At 64.9% G+C, this 19,739-nt stretch overlaps 3 protein-coding genes across 25 annotated transcripts in view; 2 read left to right on the forward strand and 1 right to left on the reverse strand.

Moving 5' to 3' along the window:
* The first annotated feature begins 2,381 nt into the window (after positions 1 to 2,381).
* Positions 2,382 to 6,700, forward strand: MAB21L4 (mab-21 like 4). Its single transcript, XM_038183442.2, has 5 exons — positions 2,382 to 3,010; positions 3,728 to 3,950; positions 4,728 to 4,881; positions 5,326 to 5,682; positions 5,794 to 6,700. Exons 1-5 carry the CDS (start codon positions 2,401 to 2,403, stop codon positions 5,884 to 5,886), a joined length of 1,437 nt encoding a protein of 478 aa, XP_038039370.2. The 5' UTR covers positions 2,382 to 2,400; the 3' UTR covers positions 5,887 to 6,700.
* AGXT (alanine--glyoxylate aminotransferase) lies at positions 6,045 to 9,452 on the reverse strand. Its single transcript, XM_027464823.3, has 11 exons — positions 9,155 to 9,452; positions 8,886 to 9,078; positions 8,581 to 8,645; positions 8,404 to 8,504; positions 8,212 to 8,282; positions 7,868 to 7,952; positions 7,579 to 7,674; positions 7,291 to 7,360; positions 7,088 to 7,183; positions 6,802 to 6,930; positions 6,045 to 6,551 (listed from the first exon to the last, which is right to left on the reverse strand). The coding sequence occupies exons 1-11, from the start codon at positions 9,395 to 9,397 to the stop codon at positions 6,444 to 6,446; spliced, it is 1,257 nt and encodes a 418-aa protein (XP_027320624.3). The 5' UTR covers positions 9,398 to 9,452; the 3' UTR covers positions 6,045 to 6,443.
* Positions 9,453 to 10,342: 890 nt separating this feature from the next.
* Positions 10,343 to 19,739, forward strand: part of KIF1A (kinesin family member 1A) — a 36,467-nt gene continuing 27,070 nt past the window's right edge. For all 23 annotated transcript variants that reach the window (XM_027464322.3, XM_072042528.1, XM_072042530.1 and 20 more), the window contains exons 1-9: positions 10,343 to 10,496; positions 14,128 to 14,278; positions 17,410 to 17,486; positions 17,583 to 17,762; positions 18,144 to 18,209; positions 18,354 to 18,532; positions 18,824 to 18,935; positions 19,289 to 19,366; positions 19,659 to 19,724. In XM_027464322.3, the coding sequence (XP_027320123.1) occupies positions 14,173 to 14,278; positions 17,410 to 17,486; positions 17,583 to 17,762; positions 18,144 to 18,209; positions 18,354 to 18,532; positions 18,824 to 18,935; positions 19,289 to 19,366; positions 19,659 to 19,724 (864 nt within the window). In that variant the 5' untranslated portion in view covers positions 10,343 to 10,496; positions 14,128 to 14,172. The remainder of the gene's footprint in view (positions 10,497 to 14,127; positions 14,279 to 17,409; positions 17,487 to 17,582; positions 17,763 to 18,143; positions 18,210 to 18,353; positions 18,533 to 18,823; positions 18,936 to 19,288; positions 19,367 to 19,658; positions 19,725 to 19,739) is intronic.

Below are 19,739 nucleotides of genomic sequence, written 5' to 3' on the forward strand. Positions count from 1 at the left end.
TCTCCATCCCCACTGGTCCCCGCTCCAACCCCACTGGTCCCCTCTCCGTCCCCATCCAGCCCCGGTGCCCACGGGACCCCAGCCCAGCTGCAGGGTCCGGGAGCCCCATCGGCCGCCCCCAGCCCCTGCTCTCCCACTTGTCTGTGTGGTCCCCCCCCAGCCCCGGGGCTGGGCTTTGAAATCTGTTGAAAGGAGGCCGTTTTTGCCAAAATAAACAGCCTGTCATGTTAAATTACTCTCTCTTCCTCTCGCAGTCCCCTGCCTCCCTCTCCCCCCCACCCCATCCTGTCCTTTCTGCTCGAGGCCGCTCTGCTCCGAGGCTGACTCCTGGCTCCCTGGGGCGTGCGGGAGGCTGCTGGGAAGGGGCAGTCCTCATCGCCTCCGCTCGGCCCCATCCCCGCGTTCGGGGGTGCATGTGGCGGATGCGTGGCCCCCCCAAACCCCCCAGCCCACGCTGGAGCAGGGAACGAGGCAGAGCAGCCGGGTTCGGTCTGCTGGAGGCAGATCTGCCTCCCACGTCCTGGCCTCCAGCAGCACCTCTGCCTCTCCGTCAGGCCCCGCTGTCTTTTTGGGGGGTGGCGACGGCTGGGGGGCTCCCCCAGGAAGCCCAGAGGAGCAGTGGCTGGACTTGAGGGTCCCATCCTGCTGCTGTGCCTCTGCCATGATGGGTGCCATCCGAGCCACCCCCGTGCCACCAGCGTTTTTTTTTTTATTATTATTTTTTCCTCTCTCTTGCTCGCCCTCGCTCTTTTTTTTTTTTTTTCTTTTTTTTTTTTTTTCCTTTTTGGTTGTTTTCTCTCTCCCTCGTTTCTAACAGAGTGAAAATTCGCAGAACCATAAAACGCAGGGATGGAAAACGACCTATTACCTCATCCAGCCCAGCCCCTCTGCCAGCGCCGGGCCGTTCCCCGCGAGCGTCCCGGGTGACTTGTCTAGACCAGGCACGAACCACTCCAGCGGTGGCGATTCCAGCACCTCCTCGGGAAGATTGTTCCATGGCCTAACTGACAGTGCTGTTAGGAAATTTTTCCTGACGCCTCACCTCGAGTGTTTCTGTGCCGAGCCTGAGCCTATTGCTCGCTCACCCGTCCTCGCTGTGCCCTGAACACCCCTCACTTCTCACCTGCAGGCAGGATTTGCGTCCTGCGAGCCTGCTGCAGGGCCAGGCTCATCCCTGAAGCATTTTGTTGTTTCCTCTGCACTGCATCAAGCATCCGTGGCCTTCCTGAGGCACGGTCCCACAGCCATGACCCATGTGAGGGGACGGGACGAGCTGGTGGGTGACCCGAGGCTGGTTTGGAGCCGCGAGCAGGGATGCGACTGGAGACCTTGGGGTGATGCTGGTGCACCCAGCCTCTGGCTGCCCTGCCTTTGCTCCTGCCCAAAGCAAAGAGAAAAGCCACGATGCTCCCAGCCAGGGTCCGAGAGCTCCCTGCTTGCCAGAGGTGGGGAGGGTCGCCGCAGGAATTTGGGGGAGGAGGTTTTTTCATGCAGTTGCGTTTGGTTCCTGAACAAGCTTTGATGTCGATGATTTGCAGACTTGTTCTGGCTGCAGTTCCTCACTCTCCAGGGCCTGTTCGCTTTGCGTCAGGGGGTGTGTGTATTTTCTTCCTGTGTGTGTACCCCTTTGAACGGCTCTTACGAGCCCTGACCCCCCCCATACCCCCTTGATTCCCTGCTGCTCCCAGGCATGCAGTGCAGATTGGAAAACGAGCCAAACCACCCCGCGTTTGCGAGAGCTCCCGAGGGGTTTCCAGGCGGATTGAGCAGATGCTGCAGCTCGAGCACGCCCGCTCCTCCTCTGCGTCTCCATCGTGGCCCCTGCTGGCAGCCCCAGCCCCAGCCATCCTCCTGGGGGCACAGCACGGGCTGGATTCACCGAGGGCTACTAGCCTTCACCCTGCCAGTCCCTTCCACTGCAAATTCCTGCCCAAAAAGCCTCTCCCAGAGGCTCCTGAGCCGCTTTGCGAAGGCGGAGAAGGATTTGGGCTCACCTTGTCCTGCTCCTGGTGGCTCAGAGCTTCACCCCAGCCATACCCATCGGCTGCTTGCGAGCCTCCAGCAGGGCTCAGGCTCTCGTGGAGCAGCGGGGATGCCCACACATCGGGTGGCACCACTGAACCTCTGTTTCCTCCAGCCTCTCCTGGAGGAAGGACAAGGGGAAGGACCCCGGTGTGAAGGCAGGCAGGGGCATGCAGGGAATCCGCCTCCCACACCCTCTGCAGGGTGCACGACAGCAGGGCAAAGCACTGGGGAAGGGCAGGCAGGGGTTGTGTGGTTTTAGGGCCACGTGGGTGCGCACAGACAGGCGCCCTGGGGACAGAGGGGCCCCACACCTCGCCCCATCCCAGCCCCATCTCCCCTTCACCCCTCTGCCAGGGCTGCTGGCTGCGTGGGGCGATGCCGTGGGGCGATGCCGTGGCTCGGTCTCTCCCGCCCCAGCTGTCAGCAGCCGGGGTTTCCCTCCGCCCAGCACCCGCTGCCTCCCCGCCCTCCATCCCACGGCGCCGCGCTCCCACTCGCAGCCGGTGGAGCTGCGCGGCCCCAGCCATGGCAGCCGGCGGGTCCCGCTGGCACAGCTGCCTGGGGGTGATCGTGTCCCGCCAGGGGCAGCGGGTGCAGCAGTTCCAGCAGGCGGAGGACATCCTGCTGACCCTCCTGGAGCACGTCCATGGCGCGGAGCCCCGCTTCCTTGTGGACTACTGCAGGAACCTGGAAGCCTTCGAGTTCACACTCCGCACCTCCGAGGATGCCGTCAGGGTGGAGGTGCCCCTGCGCCTCGATGGTGATGCGCTGCGGGTATGGCCGTGCCAGCCCGGGAAACTGGGCACTTGCCACCTCGAAGTGCCCTCTGCAGTGACCGGCGTGGAGGACTGGACCAGCGCGGGTGATATGGAGCGGGGAAGTGGCACCGCGCGGCACCTGGCGCCGGGCAAAGTCCTCCAGCACCTGAAAGAGCTCCTTGTTTCGGCCATCGTGCACTGTCAGCGCCGCTTCCTTCTCCAGCCAGGTGTGTATGGCACCGGGGCACGGCCCCGGCTGGGAGCTGGCTCCCCGCTGAGGAAGGGGACGCTGACCACTGCCCGCCATGCCCACCCTTCGCTGGGTGCTGGCATGGGCATGCTTCTGCTGTTGGCCCCTGCAATTTCCACGGGGAATCAGCGTGCTTGGCTTGCCCCAGCTGCTTTACTCCTCGCTCTGCTGGCTTCTGACAGCGCCCAGTGCAGGCAGCCCCTGGAGGAGGCTGTAAAAAGGGCAGAGAGGGTCTGAAAGTGTCCTACCCCGGCCCCAGCGTGCCCACCATTCCCTCCTTCCTCCTCAGCCAAGTCCACGCTTCCTCTTCCTCTGCCCCTGCAGCCCGAGACCTTTCCTGATCAATATTTCATAGGTCACGTTCTCTTTCCTGGCACAGCTCTGCTGCCAAACCGTGCAGCCCTGTTCTGCCGCTCGGGGCTTGCGTGGGTGCCTGCTGTGCCCGCTCCGCTGGCCCAGCCCCGATTCCCCCGGCAGCGATGCATCTCCTTCCCGAAAACGACCCCAGCGGGGTTTGGAGATGGCATTCGCCGGGGAACCACAGCCAAACCGCAGCATTGGAGAGGGATGACTCGAGTGGGGTGGGACGAGCCCGCAGGTATTGCGGTGCACACCCAGTTCAGCCTGCGGGACCGGCTGCGGTAACCTCCTCACCTCTCTCCTCCCGCGATGTGGCCAAACCCTCCACATCCAGGTGACCTCAGCGCCGAAAACCTGAAGGAAGATGCCATAGAGCTGTCCCTGCTGATCCGCGGTGGCTGGAAGACCGTCCGCTTCGACATCGTCCCCGTGGTGAGGAGGCAGCAGAAGCCGCTCAGGCTGCAGGGGCGGCAGCGCGACAGGGGCTTCCCCGAGGGCAGCCTCCAGAAGGCCACGGCGGAGGCTCACTTCATCCCCGCCTCTCCCCGCTGCTGGAGGTGAGTGGCTCCAGCACACGTGCACCAAAGCAGCGGCCCTACCTGTGCCCATCCATCCTGGCTGGCAGCACCAAAAGGGTGGGAGAGCAGAGGCTCAGTGCTGCCAGCCAAGCGCGGGATGATTTTCCTGCCTGGGGGGCACGGGAAAGCAGCCCCAGTGCCCTTGGTGCACGGGGTGTGCCATGCATCCCGCTGCTGCAGCTCACCTGCCCATGCCGTGCAGTGCCAGCAGGGTGTTCAGGTGCCAAAGGAGGCCCCGAGCTGCTGGCAGGAGCTAAACCAGCTCACAGGGTGGTGGCTCTCAGCTTCCTGCTCAGGGTTTGCGTGCACGTTGGGCTCTTGAGAGCAGCGGGGTGAAGCTGCGAGGGGCTGGGGTGACACCTGCATTCCTGCCCGCACAGCCACCCAGCCCCAAGGAGGGGCCGAGCAGGTGGCTTGCTCCGTGAGCGGGGCGGGTTTGGGGCTGTGGCCAAACCCCAGGCTTCTGGCGGGGCTGCAGGAAGCTGCTCCCAGCTCTGGTGTGGGGAAGCTGCCCCCTGGGAGGGACCTGTGCAAACCTCTGTGTGCCGCAGGGACCTGGCCATCCCGGCTGTTGAGGTGCAGCCAGGCTTGTGGCTCTAAATGTGGCCTCTGCTCTGGGGAACCTCGGCTCCAGGGTGCCAGCATGTGGCAGTGCCTGCGAGCAGAGCCGTGGGCGCTGCAGATATCCTTCCCCAGCTCCCCGGCTGGGCCCCGCGGTGTCTCCAGCCTCCCTCAGCAGAGCCACTTTCTCTCCAGATCCTCGGCTCACCTCCCCGTCCTGAAGCTGCTCTGGGCAGTGGACACCCTGCAGGGGCCCCGGCTGGACAGCCTGCGCCTGCTGGAGCAGCTCAGCAGCCAGGACTGGAGGGAGGAGGACGGCAGCACCGGCCTCTCCTTCGACCACCTGAAGGTAGGGCAGGTCCTGGCGCAGGCCGTGCGGTGCCGCGTGCCCCGGGATGCTGGGGATGGCATCGCTGTGCCGGGAGGTGGAGGGCTGGGGCTGGTGTTTGCTCTGACAAAGCCTCTCTCCCCACCGAACCTGTTTGTGGCACTCCGGGCACCCGGTGTCACAATCTCGGTGCGCTCTGCCCTGTGCTGGCTCGCCGGGGAGGAGGTGGCGAAGGCAGCAAAGTCATCGCTGACGAGGGAACGGCCCCAGCTGAAAGCAAATCCAGTGGGCTTTAGTTCATACCGTGCTCTTTGACATTTTAAAAAACCAAACCAACAAACGAAAAAGAAAAAGCAGCACGGTCTGTGTTTCTCCCGCACAAAGCACCTCCTGCTGGGGATCTGAAGGCACAGCCTTGGTGAGGAGGCCGTGCTCCCCCAGGCACCCCCTCTCGCCACCCCACAGATGGTGCTGCTGTGGAGCACGGAGCTGTTTCCCTCGCCGGAGGACTGGCAGGACCTGGAGGGCTCCGTCTACAGGCTGCTGGTGGTCCTCCTGCGCTGCCTGGCCACCCGGCGCCTACCCCACTTCCTACGCCCGGGGGAGAACCTCTTCCACGGGGAGCCCCTGGACCTCGCCTCGCTCCAACAGAAGGTGGAGGCCTTCGCCCAGGACCCCCCGCGCTTCCTTCGCTTCCACTTTGGGCACCCCGCGAGCACCAAGGGCTTGCAGGCAGACCCTGAGCTCAGAGCCCTCCTGCGGCTCCCTGACGGGGACAGGGCGTACTGGGACACAGCCTATTTTGACATCCTGCTCAGCCAGGTAAGCGGGGGGGCGCGATGGGCATCCCTGCCCCTCCATTTAGGGTGCCCGTGGGGCTTCAGCCAAACAGGGAGCCCCTTCCCCTCCCTCACCACCCACGGGTCTGCTCAGCTGCAGGTCTACGGGATCCAGGACGACGCGCGCCGCTCGGCTATGTCCCAGCTCCTCGCCAAGGTGCAGAGAGAAATCCCCACGAGGAGCTGAGCGGGACCCGCTGCCGCCCCGTCCAGGCGCCCCCTGCTCACCCCCACTGTCTGCAGGGAGAGGGGAAAGGGGGCTGCGGGGGGCTCTGGGCCTTGTCGCCTGGGGAAATGGGGACGTGGGCGCTGAAACTCGTCAAGACCAGGCAGGAGGCAGGGGAGCAGCGTGGCGCCGTGGTGCTTTATTCAGGAAAGGCAGTGCCAGAGAAGGAGCAGGGCGGCTGCAGCAGCTGGGGGGTGGTGATGGAAGGGCCAGGAAGGGAAGGGCCCTGCACTCGGGTCCTGCCTCCACCCCACGGGGCTGCTGAGTGTCGTGGCTGGGGGAGGAGGAGAGGGTGGGGATGTGGGGCCAGGGCACCAGGGCAAGGAGTGCCACCCCTGTGCCGTGTCCTGCCAACACGCTGCGCTCCCACCTGGCACACGAGGATCCAACGCCCGGTGCCACCCACCGCCACCAGCACGTGCCCCACTCCCGCGCACCCCGTGTGGCCCCATTTGGGGTCCCGTAGTGCCTCCTGCCAGGTCCCCCGGTGGGCAGAGGAACCCCCCTGCTCACGGAGCTCACAGCCTGCTCCGGCGGCAGCGCTGCAGGGCATCGCGCAGGGCCCCAAGCACACGGTCCACGTTGTCTTTGGTCGAGTTGTAGCCCATGAGGCCGATTCGCAAGACCTGGGAGGAGAAGGACGAGTTTCTCCCTGCAGAATCCACCCGGGGCTGTGCCCAGCGAGCACCGGCTCCCACAGAGCATGGGGCGTGCGAGGAGCTCCCCGTTTCTTCCTATTTATCACCCTCAGTCACGGTAAAGACGTGTGACCCCACTAACTGTGTGCGTAGCCGCTCGATGACACGCAGCAATTCCCCTTTGGATGGATGCGGGCTGGGGGACCAGGGGGAGGTGGGAGGGGAGCGCGCTGCCCACCTTGCCCACGGAGGGCCCCAGGCCCCCGGCGATCTCGAGGCCGTGCTCCTTCATCAGAAAGGCTGTGATCTCCTGCCAGGCGTAGCCCTTGGGCACCCTGACGGTGGTGATGGTGGGCAGCCTCACTGCCTGGTGGAGAGAGCAACGGGGCTCAACCCTGGTGAGCCCCGTGAGGGGAGAGCCCAGCAGGGAGGCCGGGGGCTCCTCTCCAGCATCCAGCCCCCCCAGGGATGCTCCCAGCTGCCCAGCGCCGCGCAGCCCGGCGAGATGGGCTCCCCGCACCCACCTCCTCCTTCACGAAGAGCTCAAGCCCCAGCTCCCGCAGCCCCTGGCACAGGAGGGTGCAGTTGGCCCGGTGCCTCTCCCACGAGCTCTCCAGGCCCTGGTGGCACAGAGGAGTCGGTAGGGCCCCGCTGCAGGTACCTGTGGCTCCCCCCAGACCCTGCCACGGGGCAGGTATCACCCGGTGCCCCGTGCCACGCTGCTCACCATCTCCGCCAGCATGGCCAAGCCCTCCCGCAGGCTGAAGAAGCTGTTGATGGGTGCTGTGTGGTGGTACCTGCAAAACCCAACAGCACCCGGGTGGGCTCAGCCCCCGCAGGGCGGCTTGTGCAAGCCCCCCGGGGCTGGCGCCTGACTCTGCGAGGAGGGTGGGCGATGGGGAGGGGTGGCAGGGCTCTGCTGCCCCCGCCGAGGGGACCCACACAGGGGAGCAGAGCATTTAGGGGGCTTTGGGGAGGAAGGGAAGCGACACGTGGTGGGACAGCCTGCCCTCACATGCGTGGCTTGTCATCGCAGCCCCAGTAGTTCGCCAGGCAGCCCATGTCCAGGTAGAAGGACGGGGGCTTTGTCTTCCTCCTCAGCATCTTCTCCCTGGCAAAGCGGAGTGCAGAGCTGCAGCCAGAGCAGAGGGGAGGGCAGAGCTCCCCCTTACCCAATACCAGCCCCAGAGCGAGCATTGGGTTGGCACCGCTGCGTGGGGATGGCTCTGGCAGAGAGCTGGCAGAGCAGGGGGGACAGCGACCCCCCGTGCCTCCAGCCCATCGCCTCCCAGGGCCGCCCTTACCTTGCTCGCTCACTGAATGAGATGGGGGCACTGCCGGGGGGGGCACTGAGGACTTTCTGGGACCCCGAGTACAGGACATCGATCTCTGCATGAGAGGGACCGCACTGAGCCCCCAGCCCACTGGCTCCACTCTCTGCCACCAGCAGAGAGCACAGGGGACGTGCGCTGCAGGTCCCGGTCATGTTTGCCCTGCTTTGGGGGACACATTGACACCCCAATGGTCCCCCAAGAGGGACGGGGCACTGATGGCACCAGCACGAAGCAGCAGGTGGGGGGGGGGTGAGCCCTGACATGTGGGACCCCTCTGGTCCCCTGTGCGCCCATGGTGGCACCGTGGCTCTCACCCTGCTGGTCCATCAGGATGGGCGCTCCCCCGAGCGACGCCACCGCGTCCACGAGCAGCAGGCAGCCGTGCCTGGGGGAGGACAGGGCTCAGCCCCACACCCTGCCACCCCCTGCTGCCACTACCCCCCCGTGTCCCCAGCACATAAATTCCCACGTCCCAGCCCCAGTGGGGGACACTGGGGCTCACGGACCGGTGGCACAGCTCGCCCAGCCCCTCCAGCGGCTGCAGCACCCCCGTGGAGGACTCGCCGTGGGTGATGAAGAGCACCGAGGGCTTGTGCCGTGCCAGGCCCTGGGGGAAAAAAGCAGGGGGGTGAATGCTGCCAAGGGGCTGGCCCCATGCCCGCTGCCCCACAGCTGCCCCGCACCTCCTGGATGTCCCGCAGGGTGAAGTACTCGCCTGGAGGCTTCAGCAGCTCGCGGACCTCAGCACCTGGGAGGGATTTGAGCAGAGGGACAGGGAGGGTTGGGCTCACCTCCAGCCGCAGGGCATGGCTCAGGCGTTAACCAGGGGCCCACTAGAAGTCGCCGTATGCAGGGGGAATGTCACTGTCACCCCACCAAAGCCCAGAACCCTCTGCTGCCGCATGAGGCCACCGGGGTGGGGACAACAGGACCTCGGGAGCAGGCCACGTCCCGGCAGCCCCCCTGCAGCCGGGTGCCCGCAGCGTACCCAGCCTCCCGGCGATGTCGGCGGCACGCTGTCCCCAGATGCCATTGATGGCCACCAGCACGGTGTCGCCGCGCTCCAGCAGGTTGAGGAGGGCAGCCTCCATGGCGCAGTGGCCGGTGCCGCTGACGGCCAGCGTCAGGCGGTTGCGGGTCTGGAAGGCGTACTGGATGCCTGCCTTGATCTCATCCATGACCTGCCGTGGGGACCAGCGCCACTGTCACCTCCTCGTCCTGGCAGGGTGCGGGAGGCGGGGACAGGGGGCTCCTCACCTGCAGCATCTCGGGGTGCATGTGGCCCAGGAGCTGCTGGCTGCCGGCCGCCAGGATGCGGGGGGGCACGTTGCTGGGGCCCGGCCCCAGAAGCAGCCTCTGCGGCACGGCCAGCGGCCGCAGCAGCGCCTGAGGCAGCGGGATGGTGGCCATGGGGTGCCCTGCCGTGCCCCGCAGCTGAGCCCACAGGAGAGGAGCGGCAGCCGCGGCCCGCTCGGCACCCAGCACTGCAGCGCGGCGCATCCCCTGCCAGCAGCTCTCTGTGTCCCCCCGGACCCTGACCCCAGGCTGTGGCGCTCCCCCCAGCAGCACGGACTCTGCCCTGGCCTCCTCGCAGCCCGGTTAATGTGCCACCAGCACCGGCCTGCGGCCCCAGCACCCTCCTGTTGGGGTTGCCCAAACGTCCATGAGCACGGCGACCGCATGGCTACCATGAAACGGCCCCGTGCCCTGAGAGGGGCTGTTGCCATCGTTATATATGGAGTGGTAGTTTGCTTCTAGAAAATGGGTGATATTAATAAAGAAGGGGGAGATGTGGCCATGGGGGTCGGAAAGCCCATACGTCCTTAGGAACACAGACTGTCCTGGGAACCTTACAGCTCATTCTCCTTACCAACAATTGGACAGTTTATGAGCCTGAAATATGGGACCAAACTGAGGTCAAGGTGTGGGACCCTGCTACTAAAAACACCAAGGTGGCAGTGGGATTGCTCGGCACCTGGCTGCAGCCTCTGAGGCCTTACAGAGCCGTGTGGGGCCACAGCCAGACCCGTGTGGGTGGCCAGGCAGTGAGGGAGCTGCGGGCTCCTTCACTGATCCCACTGCTGCGCCATGGGCCCCTCTGCTGCCACAGCCACCCCAGGCCTTTGCTGTTCTGCCACCTGGTGACAGGGACGGGCCTTTGGGCCCAGGCCTATGGGCCTTGAAATGGAGATGGAGGGCAATGGTCGCCATAGTAACGGCTATGGCGGTACCGGTTGCCATGGTAACGGTTGCCATGGTAACGGTTGCCATGGCAACACGGGAGGCCCCGCCCCTCCCCTCGCCCTTGCGGCGGTTCCGCAGCGCGAACCCTTCAGTGCCTGTGTGTGGGGGGGGGGGCTGCGCTGACGTCACCGCCCCATCCCCGACCCCCCCCCACCTCCCCCCCCCCCCAATCAGCTCCCAATCGGCGCGCGGGGGCGGGGCGGGGCCGGGCGGGGCCGCAGGGGCGGGGCCGGCACCTCCCGCACCGCCACCGCCACCGGCAGCAGCCGCAGCCCCGGCCCCGCTCCTCAGCGCTCCTCACGGCGCGGCCCCATGCCGGCCCCCCCCGCCCGCGGCTGAGCTGCACCGGGCACAGGTAGGGGCTGTGGTGACGGTGGCGGCGGGAGGAGGAGGGAGCGCTCCGTTGTGCCCGGTGGCACCGGCACCGCGCTGCCCCCCCCCCCGGGATGCTGAGGGGTGAGGGGGGTGAGGGGGGTGTGGGGGGCGGCGGCCATGTTGCGGGCAGCGGGGGGAGGCTGAGGGGAGCCGCCCCGGCTTCCAGAAGGATCCCGTGTGGGGGGGGGGGGTGATGCCCCCCGTGCTCCCCGCCCTGCTGGTGCCGGTAACGGGCTCGCAGCCCAGCATCAGCCGCCTGATGCTTTTTTTTTTGCCCCCCCACAGCAGGTGGCTGGGGCTGGGGCCGCCATCCCGCCCTCATTCCGCTCCAGAGTGAACGGCGGTGGCGGAGGGCACGGCAAGGACGAGATGCCACCACTGCTGACCTTGGGGACAGCATCGGGAGGGCCACCACATCGAGGGGGGGACCTGTGGGGTGGGGGCTGCGGCACGGCCCCGCTGCTCAGCCCCCTTTTGTCCCCATCCCCACACACCCCACAGAGCCCCTTGTCTGGGTGTCCGCCTGCCCAGACATCCATTTGGTAGGGGAGGGGGTGACCGTGGTGACACGCACGCCACCCCCGTCCCCACCGGTGGCTGCAGCTCCCCGGGGGGTGCCAGCACCTGGTGTCCCCCCATGGTGGTGTCCGCAGCCTCATGGGGCTGGAGAAACCCCATTAGCGGTGCCCCCACTGATTTCAGCCATGCAGGGTGCAGGTGGCACGAGGCTGCCCCAACGCCGTGTCCCGCACCGGGGTGGCGAGGAGGATGGGGACAGGTGGCAGGCGGTGGGGACAAAGCCATCGGCCCCGTGTTGTCCCCACGGGGCTCAGCTCGCCTCCGGGCGCTGCCCAAGCCCGCGTGGTGCCGCAGGGCGAAAAACTGCATCGTCACGGCCCCTCGCGCGGAGGGAGCAGGGATGGGCAGCGGGGGTATCCTGCTGCCAGCGGGGTCTGGGGGGTGAGGACGCTGCCCCAATACCCCCCAGGAGCAGGGGGAGCACTGGGGCTGATTTTAGGGCGGGTGGATGGAGGGGAGATGCTTCCCACGGCCCTCAGGGTGGAGGCTGCGCAACCCCGCCATAAGGGGGAAAAATAAATAAATAAGCAAATCCTACAGGCCTGGTGACAGGGACAGCACGGGGGCTTTGCCATCGAGCTGGGAGGGGTGGGTGGCCGGTCCCCTGCTGTGTCACATCACGGGGGGAGCGGCAGCCCCGTGGGGAGGGTCCCCGGAGGGAGGGCAGGGACCCCAGGGGGGCGCAGGGCTAGGGAGGGGCGAGCCTTTTGTGGCTGGACCGGTGGCACCCTGCGGCACCCAGGGGACGGGGTGCTCCTTGAAGGGGCTGTGGCAGGTCCCCACGGTGCTCCTGCAGGAGGTGTTACCCGCGGGTGGCACCGGGGGACGGGTGGCAGCGGGGGACAGCGCGCCCCATCCCGCTGGTCACCTTGGCGGTGGTGGCAGGGTGGGGTGGGGCCGGGCTGGCGCGGGCATCCTCGGGATTACGGGAGCCCTCTCTGGCTTATCCCTGCCCAATTAATCTTAGCCGATCCCGTTAATTGCTGCTTCCTAGCCCTCGGGTGGCCGAGAGGGAGGTTTACCGGGGGGGAAAATGCACCACACGGCTGCGGTGACCCCATGGGGGGCTCCCTCCATGCCTCCCACCCCGATGCCGCGGGGAGCAGGCTGCTGGATCAGCTCCCAGCGCCGCCCGGCTGCGCTATTGAATTTCTCTCGACGGCGGATTAAAGCGGGCGCTGGCTGACCCTCCCTGGGCAGGGACCACGCTCCGGCTGCCAACCCGGCCCCGTGAGTCGCTGGCTGGCCGAGGGGGGGCTGGATGCGGTGCTCCCCACCGCCACGCACCCACCTCTCTCTGTAGGGTGATGGGAGCGGCGAGCCCTGCTGGGGAATCTCAGCTCCATCGGGCTTCCCTATGGGGCAGCCCCATGGCAGTGTGTCCCCACAGCTGGCCGGAGACCCCCGCCCCAAATGACGGGGAGGGGGAGGCCCGCAGAGGGGCTGCGGCCCGGCGCCAGCCTGGCTCAGGCACAGGCAGCCTTTGTCTCGCTGCCGCGGGTCGGAGAATGGCAGCGCTGGGACCGCCAAGGCGCAGCGGGGCGAGGGGGAGGCTGCGCTGGCAGCTGAGGAAGCCGAAGGAAATGGATGGAGCGGCTTGAGGCAGAAAATGGAGCCCGGGCTGCTTCAACGCAGCGGGCACGGGGCTGGGGCGGGCGGCGAGGCGAGGAGGTGGATGGAGCAGTCAGCTCACGTTGGGCACGGGGCTGTGGGGGAGCAGAAGGCGCGGTTTTAGGTCGAGGATGAGGCCAGGGGCAGGTTGGGGTGGGACCCCGAGCCGGCAGGACCGAGGGGCACCAGCACAGCACGTGGGGAGGGATGGCTGCGGCACGAGGCCACGCGGCGAGGAGAGCACCTGGGGGGGAAAAATGGGGCTGGAGGGGGCTGCAGGGGGAAATGGCCCGGCAGCACTTCCACCCAGCCATGTATCGGTGTCATTTCACAGAAAATAAACCAAACCAAACCAAAACAACCCCCAATAAACGAACAAATATGCTTATTTATGCTTATTTATTTATTTATTTATTCCTTTTTGTTTATTGCCCCCACTTTCTGGCTGCAAATTTTCCATTGCACCATGAATCTACCTGCTGTTGGGCAGAGCATATCTGTTGTTATTTATTTATTTTTTTCCCCTTTTTGGGACCGAAAACCAAACTGACAAGACCCAGCTGTTTTCAAAGCGGTTCCCGTCTCCTGGGGCTGTTCTGTGGGTTTTTCTTTCTTCCGTATTTTCCACAAATTGAGCTGTATTTTCACTTGTGCCACGGGAAAGGCCATCAGAGGAGGACCCATCTGCCTTGCTCTGGCTGCCACTCGATGTGGTTCAAGGAACTGGAGCTGGGCCAGTGCTTGCCCCATGCATCTCCCGCAGGCACTGCCCCTTCCTCCCTGCCCCTGCCCCTGTGCTGCCCTCGTGCCATCTCCCGCCCGCTCCTGGAGGCTTTTGGGGCTCTGCTGGCAGAGCTGCCCCTTGCTCGGTGAGATAATTGATCGTCGGGTTAGCTAGATTAAGTGGAAAATAGCTATTGAGTGCCAGCCTGCGGCGCAGGGCAGGACGTCGGGGCCGTCAGTCTGCACGGATGGGCAAACAGAAACATTTGCTGTAGGGTCACAGAATTGCTCAGGTTAGAAAAAACCTCGAGGAGCATCCAGTCTGACCTTGTCCGTCAGCCTCCTGCCCTTGAGCCGAAATGTGCCGGTTTTCCTCCCCGTGGTCCTGCCGTGCAGGGGCTGGAGGCAGGAGGCTCTGGGGATGGGCATAGGGCTGTGGGGACAAGCAGTGGAAGAACTGCCCGTGGGGGGCTGTGTGATGCTGGCTGTGCCCTACAGCCCTGTCCCCAGCTGTGGGAACCCAAAAGGGGCACCACAGGGCGCATGGCTGGTGGGCACCAATGCTGGCATCCCAAAGGGCTTAGTCCTACTGGAAACCCCATCCTCTTGGCTTGATTTGGGCTCAGCCTTTCACCCATTTTTCCATCTGGGGGGGTTCAGAGGCGAGCTCTCCTAACCCCCTGCTCTCCCCCCCGCAGGACAGCCGCCGCTCCCCGATAGCAGCACCACCTCCGGCTGGCGCGATGGCGGGAGCGTCCGTCAAGGTGGCGGTGCGCGTGCGGCCCTTCAACTCCCGGGAGATGAGCCGGGAGTCCAAATGCATCATCCAGATGTCGGGAAGCACCACCAGTGAGTACCCTCACGGGGGCCACCCCCCTAAACCAGGGTATTGGGGTGGGGATCAGGAGAGCGCACGCCCCGTCCCCGCGCGGATGCGATTCAGGATCAGGGGTTTGGAGCGGGGATCGACCCCTCTTTAAATAACAAGCCGTAGGTGCTGGTGGTGAAAATGGTGGCCGCGGCCCTTCTCTTTGGCTCTGAAAGCCTCCAGATGGGATGGCATCTAAAATAACTCCCGCCCGCCCGCAGGGCTTGGAGCTTCCTGCGTCACCGCCGCCGGCGCGAGCCACCCCCGTGCCGCCGGCGAGGATGCTCGAGCGTGACGTGCTGGGGACGTCTGGCGGGTCCCCGGGGTGCAAGAAGGATCAGGTTCGGAGCGTGGCAGCCGTTCAGCTGGGCATGTCCCCCCCCCTCCTCCAGTGTGGGTGCCACGGCCGCAGCTCCCAGCCGGCCCTTTGCTGACTGCGAGGTTTTTCTCCCCCACTGCAGCCGCTGGGCAATGGATGAATCGACAAAGCCCAGGCTGATCCCCTTGGCGTGGCTGGAAGGGGTCTGTGCTCTGCATAATTCATTCGGTGTAATTAATTAAGCCCCGCCGGGCGCAGGGGGTGGCTGGGGAAGGGAGCTGAGGGGGAAGGAGCCAACCCTTCTCTGCAGCCCTTTTTTCCCCCAAATTTCCAGCCGCCGCCCCCTTTGGCTCGCGGTGGCCACCCACCCACCAACACTGCTGCTTTGTTCCTGTGGCGGTGCTGCAGGGAACGGGGCGGGGGGGGACACCCCGGCTTCCTTCCCATGAGCACATTAATATTCCCCGGCTGGAGCCGCGTCCCCCAGGGCGAGCACGGCGCTGAATGGCGGGGGTCTGGGAGCCGGGGGCAGGGGGAGCCTGGCCACCGGTGCTGCCAGCCCAGACGTTTTTCCAGGCATTTCTCCCCCCCCCGACATTTGCTCTCCAGGGTTTTATTCTAGCCTGGGGCCTTGTGAGATGTTAGTTGTCATGGCGAGACACAGGGATTTAAAATATGACGATGATTTTCTCTCCGTGTAGTTTTTCTGCTTTATCCTGCTCAATACTCGTCCCTTGTTTGTCGCAAAGCCCAGGGATATCTCCAGATGTTTTCCTCCTCCCTCTCTTGTCTCGCTTTCCTCCCCACCTCCTTTTTCCCCCTTCCAGCTGTGTGAAACCCCAGGGTCCCCACACACAGGTGGGGTTCCAGCAGTACCAGGACGGGCGGTGAGGGAAAGCCCCCCGGCAGCACCCATCCACTCAGTGGCAAATAACCAGGAAAGAAAGGGGCACGGAGAGCGCCCCAGCTTCAGGGACAGGAGGGGACATGCAGCGGGCTGTGGCACGCTTTCTCTCCTCCATTTCCCAGCTCCGTCCAGGCTGGGGACTTGCCCCCCCGGGCAGCTGCAGCTGGGGCTGCCACCCAGAGCCGCTCGGTGCCATCCCCGGCCCCTCCTCAGCCCCGTGCCCGGCACAGACGGCACCAGTGCCGGCAGCAGCCTCCCCATCCCGGAGACACCGCAGATGCTCTGCCTGCCCCTGCAGCCACCTCTGCCCAGAGGGGCCCCGCACACGGGTGGGTGATCCCCGGCCCCAGGGGAGGCACGGTGCCACCCAGGTCTGGGTCTCAACAGGGACCTGCGCCTGGTGGCAGCTCGGGGGATGTCTGAGCTTCTCCTTGAGGCGCAGCCTGGGCTGTGGCCATGAGCTTTGGCTGCTGGCAGCTCCCTGCTGTAGTTTTTGGTCCTGACCCCGCTTCCCACCCTGCTGGCCTTTACAGCCAGCCTCTGGCTCTGGTCCGACTGCAGACGTACAGCCCAGTGTCACCCTGTCTGTCCTGGCCAGTGTCACCCCGTCTGTCCTGGCCAGCGCAGGACCCTGCACACAGTGAGTGCGTGTCGGCGTGCTGGGACCAGCAGCCAGGAGCGGCGGCAGCTCTCCTCCTGTCCCCTCACCTCCTCTGTCACCTCCGTGCTCAGGGACATGCTTGTCCATCTGATACAGCCCAGCCCGTTCCCTAGCGACCCTGGCACTCGTGGGCAGGCTTCATCATTAATTTAGGACCCAGCCTGTACGGAGCGCAGGGGAACAAGCCGTGTATTTTTTTTTTTCCCCAACCATCCCGAGCAGGAGTGTGCTGGGTCACCGTGTGCCTCGGTGCAGGCAGGGCACGCTGCTGGCGTGCTGGGGGGGCTGTGGATGGACACACAGCAGGACAGCAGCCGAGCATCCACCCTGGGGGAGACGCTGTGATACGGGGTGAATTTGTGTGGCTCCTCCAGCTGCTCGGCAAAGCCCCAGCACCATGGTGGTGGCTGGGGGCACCCTGGTCCTGCTGCCACCTCCATGCCCTGGCAGGCCCTTGCAGGGAGCTGAGTGCCCCTCTGGTGGGCACTGCGCCCCCCCAGCCCCCCCAAGCAGCCCGGCTGGGGCCGTGGCACCCCTCCCAACCCGCAAGGGCGTTCCAATGTCACCGGAGATGGCTGAGCGCCGCGTCCCGTGACTGCCCTGCTGCTTTGGGTTTCTTCTGACGCATCTCTCCGAGTGCCTGTTATTTCAGAAATAAAAAAGAAAAACATCATAAACACTCTACGGGGTGGAGAGGAAAAAAAAAAAAAAAAAACATCGAACGAGTGAGAAAGAGGAGAGATGCAGTCTCCAATTTCCATGGCAACGTCCTTTTCACCAGGGGATGGGAAAAAGCAGGCTCTTGTTTCCGCTGGTGGTTTAACACAGGGCATTAATCACCCTGCTGCTGCGGGGAGATCAGGTACTGAAAATAAAACACGGAGCAAGCAGGAGGCAGAGCCCCCGCGGCTGCTCCTGCCCCACTCGTGCCCCCCAGGGAGGGCTGGGACCTCCGTGCCGGGGGCTGTCCCCACGGCGCTGCTGCGGGTGCGTGATGGAGCAGGAGGCAGCCCAAGGGAAGGAGCAGCTTCCCTGCACCACGCTCACCAGGGCATTTTGGAGAGCCTTTGCCCTTCTCCCTGGCCCCCACGGTGGAGCTGGAGGGACCCCATCCTGATTTCCAGCCCACGGGGATCTGTCTGGCACCAAGCCCGTCACAGCCTGCCCAGGATGCGGGAGGCGATGGTACCACCCAGTTCCCTCACATCCCTCTCTCTGTCCCCAGCCATCCTGAACCCGAAGCAACCCAAAGAGACACCGAAAAGCTTCAGCTTTGACTATTCCTACTGGTCCCACACCACGGTAAGCGGCGGGGAGCCAGAGCCTGGCTGGAGCCCGCAACGGGGCTGGGATGCAGCAGGATGGCCTCCTCTGATCGCCCCTCTCTCCTCTCCACAGCCTGCAGACATCAATTATGCATCTCAGAAGCAGGTGTACCGGGACATCGGCGAGGAGATGTTGCAGCATGCCTTCGAAGGCTATAACGTCTGTATTTTTGCCTACGGGCAGACAGGGGCTGGAAAATCCTACACCATGATGGGGAAGCAGGAGAAGGACCAGCAAGGCATCATCCCACAGGTACCGCCTGGAGACAGGCTCCCCCTGACCTGAGCGGGGTGCACAAGGGAAAAGGGTGGCTGGGAGGGAAGGAGAAGCAGGGGAGACGAGCTGCTGGTCAGGGGACACCACGGGGAGCTTCACCCAGGCCCCAGGGCAGAGGTTTGGTCGGGCAGTGTGAGCAAGGGACTGTGCCCAAGTCCCTACCAAGCAGGGAGAGGCTCTGCGGGTGCCGGTCCCCTCCACATTACCAGGGGCCTTCCTGCCACCCCGCCAAGAGCTGTCCCATCGCTGCTGCTCTGCCTTTTGGGGCAAGAAGGTGGAAATCTTCGTGGCTTGTGTGCCCCGGAGCGGAGCATCCCTCTGCTCAGGGGCTGAGCAGCCTGGCTCTTTCCCCCGCAGCTGTGTGAGGACCTCTTCTCCCGCATCAACGACACGACCAACGACAACATGTCCTACTCCGTGGAGGTAAGGCACCGCGCCTCCTGCCTGCTCCAGCCCGATCTTCCCGGGGGCAGGATGGGCTGGTGGAGGCCTGGCGTGACGGCAGCGTGTGCCCGGCCGTGTGTTACTTCTGGGCAAAACCCAGAGCCCCGCGTGTGCCGTCCCCAGGTGAGCTACATGGAGATATACTGCGAGCGGGTGAGAGACCTCCTGAACCCCAAGAACAAGGGGAACCTGCGGGTGAGGGAGCATCCCCTCATGGGGCCCTATGTCGAGGACCTCTCCAAGCTGGCTGTGACCTCCTACAATGACATCCAGGATCTCATGGACTCAGGGAACAAGGCCCGGTGAGTGGGGGAGCGGGAGAACACCAGGATCTGAAGGGCTTCCAGATGTCCCCAAAGGGTGTCCCCAGGCACCTACACGTGGGCTGAAGCTTGTGTCCCCGGTGCTGTGGGCAGGGCCTGAGGTCCCTAAGTGAGGCGTGATGTCACCCGATTTGACCAGTCACTCCTGGAGCCCAGAGTCCTCTCCTGGCTGCAGTGGCCTTCCCATCACCTTCCCTGTCCTGAACCTGTCCCCAGACGCTCTGCTGTCCCCTGCAGAGTGTCACACCTTCTGCCCTCCTCTCCCCGCAGCACGGTGGCTGCCACCAACATGAACGAGACCAGCAGCCGCTCACACGCCGTCTTCAACATCATCTTCACCCAGAAGCGACACGATGCCGAGACGGACATCACCACCGAGAAGGTGAGGGCACTGCCCCAGGGGAACGCTGCAAGAGCTCTGTGTGCCACAGTGCCTGTGGGGGGACACCGTGTGGCTGCTGGGGGGCTGAAACGTGATGGGGTTAAGTCCCAGCCACATGCTGGGCTCCCAGACCACCGTGGAGGGACATCTCTGGCCCCGTGTGGCCACTGCCCCTGCTGGTGGGAATGTGAGCTCTGCTTCTGGCCAAACCCACCTCCACATCCAGAGCGGGCTCACGGTTGCTGAAGGTGTTTCCTCCCACCTTGCTGATGGTGCAGCTCCGTGGTGGGGGGCAGTTTGCCCACACGCTAGGCATGAGCCGAGCCTGCCACAGCTGCTGTCTGTGCCCGCAGGTCAGCAAAATCAGCCTGGTGGATCTGGCTGGCAGCGAGCGAGCTGACTCCACCGGCGCGAAGGGCACGAGGCTGAAGGTGAGAGCATGGCATGGGTCCCTGGGTGCCACTTGTCCTTTCCCTGCCTGATTCCTTGCACGCTGTATTGGAAACTGCCACTTCTCAGCGGTGTTTTGTCTGAGAGTTGCCCAGTGCCAGTGCCAGTGCCAGTAGGGTCCGCAAGCCCCAGCTGGGAGGTGCTGGTCACCCAGTAAGACCAGTTGCTGGTTGCCCGCCCTGTGCTGGGGCTTCTCCATCCTCTCGGTGCACCGGGCTTTAGCGCTGCTCTGAAACAGGGCCTGAGGATCTGGGCTTTTGGTCTCTCCACCAGGAAGGAGCAAACATCAACAAGTCCTTGACCACGCTGGGGAAAGTCATCTCTGCTCTGGCCGAAATGGTAGGTACCTGGAGG

The sequence above is a fragment of the Anas platyrhynchos genome, chromosome 9 (assembly GCF_047663525.1).
Source record: "Anas platyrhynchos isolate ZD024472 breed Pekin duck chromosome 9, IASCAAS_PekinDuck_T2T, whole genome shotgun sequence".
Lineage (NCBI taxonomy): Eukaryota > Metazoa > Chordata > Aves > Anseriformes > Anatidae > Anas > Anas platyrhynchos.